The sequence below is a fragment of the Chenopodium quinoa genome, unplaced genomic scaffold (genome assembly GCF_001683475.1).
Source record: "Chenopodium quinoa cultivar QQ74 unplaced genomic scaffold, ASM168347v1, whole genome shotgun sequence".
Taxonomy (NCBI): Eukaryota; Viridiplantae; Streptophyta; class Magnoliopsida; order Caryophyllales; family Amaranthaceae; genus Chenopodium; species Chenopodium quinoa.
In genome coordinates, this window is record NW_018742564.1 from 103203 (window position 1) to 106745 (window position 3543).

The window sequence follows — 3543 nt, forward strand, 5'->3', positions numbered from 1 at the left end:
ACCCAAAAGTCCAAAACTAGTTTTACGATATCGAATTAAAATTATCAACAACAAGAGGAATTTGACTAATTAGTAATTATTCTAAGGTTTGCACCCCAAAAAAAAAAAAAAAAAAAAAAAAAAAGTAATTATTCTAAGTTATAGCAAGTCAGTATCATCACGTAAATTTGCCGTAAAATGCTAGAAGTATTCTCTAATATTAGAACAAAAATCATTCTACGGAGTAATATATTAAAGGTGACATTGATTTCACGTTAAGTATTTCTCACATTATTTTTAAAATTAATACGGAGTAGTACTCTTTTCTTTCTGGATTAGTCACCTTACTTTTCTAATAATACAACCATTCAAATTTAATAGCTTAGTAACGAACATTTGTCTCACTTTGAAACCACTTTATTCAATGCTTTTATAAATTAAAATGTTAAAAACATAACATAATGGTTCATCTATAATCTTGATTGCAACATATATAATACTAGTTTTGCTCAATTGCTCCTGTCAAGTAAAATTTGTAGGGTTCGATGAAGATAATATATCAATCCAAAGTTTAAGCTTTTATTCATCGTAGTTGTAATAACAAATAGTACAAACAAACCAAGGATTTGGCATAGGAAGTATCTACATACTTCCAAGTATATAGTATTTTATTTGCTTAACACTTGTAATAGTACGAAGTATAACATAATTTGCCATCCTTCTTATTGGTAGTTCTTCGAGAATCAATTCCTTATAGTTTAGACCCTATAATCACAAGAAAATGGTTATTGATGAGTTTATATGAATTTCAATGATACAATAGTATTATTAGTACGTACACTACTAAAGTGGTTATTGACTTACGGGGTGTAGTCGATGTTAATTCTACCGGCATTAGGGTCAGCAATCACGGAAAAAGCTTCCATGGAGAGATCAAGGCCGTTTGCTGAGCAACCGGGGCAAAGGTCTACAACTTTGACGGTTACACTACCACCTCGGCAAGGTTGAGGTACGCCTTGGTTGGTTCCACTAGTACAAGTGACACGGTACATCCTACCACAAGCTGCCCTATTTTGGAAGATGTCCGCACTTGCAGCTGCTATCATCGTTCCTTGGTCTTCAAATCCATAACATGATGAAGCTACAAAACAAATTCATACATAAGAAGGAATTTTAATATATAAATATATACTAAAATAGTAATACTACCTCAATATTTCCCCCTAGAAAATTGTCTCAATAATACACAAGTAATGCTATGACAGGGTTTTACGTACACAATGTAGCAACTTCATAATTCTTACTATAACTCTACATAACACGTCTATTTATATATTTATATATTGGAATTAGTATGAGATCGAAAGAGGAAGTATATGATAGGATGTACGTGTACCGATTCATGTAATGAAACATGATGAATATGTATGTTAAGATACTTACGAACATATGTAGTGTAATATGTGGCAGTTCCGGGAATGGCAATTGCCACTGATGCAAAAGATGCAAAAATGGCTATGACGATCATGGAATGTACAAGAGAAGCCATCTTCAATCGAATGAAAATTACTTATCAACAATAAATTTTATAAGATGTATAATATGAAGCGTTCGTTGCATGAAAAATAGCAGCGACATACCATCTACTTATAGAGGTCTAGTAAAGACTAAAGAGATAACCGGTCTATGTACGCATCTTGATTTTTCATATTTGACTTGCTGTATAATTATGACTTAAGAACTTGGAAATAACTTCTTAAGATTTACACGCAATAATAGAAATTTCTATAATTTCAACCTAAAGAGTCACTATATATAACAACATATGGATCGGATTTGGTTTTCTTTAGATTATATTATATGGTTCAACACGATTATGACAATCAAATAATTAAGAATTAAAATCACGAGGGATTTTAAGTTGCTAAGTTTCGTTCATTGACCCAATGTGTCATTTTTCAAAAAATAACACCACAATATGATGATGTGTCATGTTATGATTGGTCATTTTTTGATTTATTTTTAAAATTCTAAATGTATTATACATGTATGTATAATTGTAAATACATGTATTATTTTAGAGGATACGTAATTATAGTTTTTTAAAATTTATTTTTATCTTTTTTAAATCATTTTCGAAAATTAAAATATAATTAAAATTTAGAAAATAAAAAATTCATCATTGTTCTTCATTCATGATCTTAATTAACCACCCTAAAAATCTTGTATAATCTATTCGGAATTCCGTCCATAGATCAGATTGATTGCATGGGTTTTCGAATCTGCTTCCATGATTCGTATACAAATTTCGTTTAGGGTTCGATTTGATAATATTGATTTATATAAAAATCAAGTTGTTTGATGGTATTAAGGATGAAAATAGCCTTAGGAGCATGTATTATACTATTATGATGATCTAAAACACAGATCTTTCAATTTTTTAACGGCTCAGTGGATAACGAGGGTGTGCTATGCGATTTAGAGTTCGAAATATTTTTTTTTCGCAAACTTGTTTGATCCATAATCGAGGTCCGCGATTATTGTAATATGTTTGTGGTTAAGTAATTACCTGTATTTAGTTAGGTCATTACCTAAAATTTTAGTTTTAATTTGTACACATTTTTTTTTATCAAAAAAATAAAAAAAATAAAAAAAATCAAATTTAAGCATAAGTTTAGGAACCATCTTTTTATATATATATTTGATAATGATAACTTTCTTAAATTACATGCCGTATACATCTATATCCATAATTTTAGGACCCATTTTTTTATTATCATTAAGGAACACGTTCTTTGCCATTTTTATATATATCATATATTTATATTTTTGTTTACATAATTATGCCTACACATATATATATGTACTAGGTATTTTTTGTACCATATATATACATATATAACAAAGTTATTTTTGTATACAAATCAAATAAACAGTTACAAATTCAATGAGGGCTTCAATTCAAAAAAAAAAAATCAAAAACTGCTTAAAAAATTTCAATTAAAATACCGTTTTAAATTTCAAATTTATAAAAGGGATTTCTTAGAAACAAAACGAAAATGAAAGGATTTGTTTTTAGAACAAATTTTAATGAGGGGGTTATTAAAAAAAAAAATCGAAAGCTGCATTAAAGTTTTCAATATAATTTCATGTAATACTATATACTTATGGTAAAGGTTATTACCTTGATATGTAAAACTAAATTATGATTTGTTGAATTCAAAATAATATTTTATTGTCTTTATAGCTAGTGAATTGAAGTTAATTTTACTTAAAAAAAATTTAGGTAATGGTACAAAATGATGAATTAACAATTAGTTGCAATTGGTGTGGCTCTACGGTTGTTTAACCGTAGGTTTTTACCATTAATGTTAAAGGTTAATACTTTGAAATATCAAAATACCTTATTTGTTAAAATATGTATCTATGAAACTAATTTCAATCATCATCAAATATGTATCTATGAAACTAATTTCAATCATCAAATATGTATCTATGAAACTTATTTCAATCATCATCATTAAAACTAATTTCAATCATCATCAAATATGTATCTATGAAACT

The 3543-nt window shown here is 27.9% G+C and overlaps 1 protein-coding gene across 1 annotated transcript; it reads right to left on the minus strand.

The window, feature by feature from the left end:
* Positions 1–531: 531 nt before the first annotated feature.
* Positions 532–1609, minus strand: LOC110720612 (EG45-like domain containing protein). Its single transcript, XM_021899653.1, has 3 exons — positions 1423–1609; positions 844–1120; positions 532–744 (listed from the first exon to the last, which is right to left on the minus strand). The coding sequence occupies exons 1-3, from the start codon at positions 1526–1528 to the stop codon at positions 738–740; spliced, it is 390 nt and encodes a 129-aa protein (XP_021755345.1). The 5' UTR covers positions 1529–1609; the 3' UTR covers positions 532–737.
* Between the last annotated feature and the right edge of the window lie 1934 nt (positions 1610–3543).

Excerpts from the sequence above, each read along its gene's own strand:
- LOC110720612 (XM_021899653.1), bottom strand. The coding sequence starts at position 1,528 with ATGGCTTCTCTTGTACATTCCATGATCGTCATAGCCATTTTTGCATCT. Across the intron at positions 1,121-1,422 it reads ATATTACACTACATATGTTC|CTTCATCATGTTATGGATTT; the intron begins GTAAGTATCTTA and ends TTTGTTTTGTAG.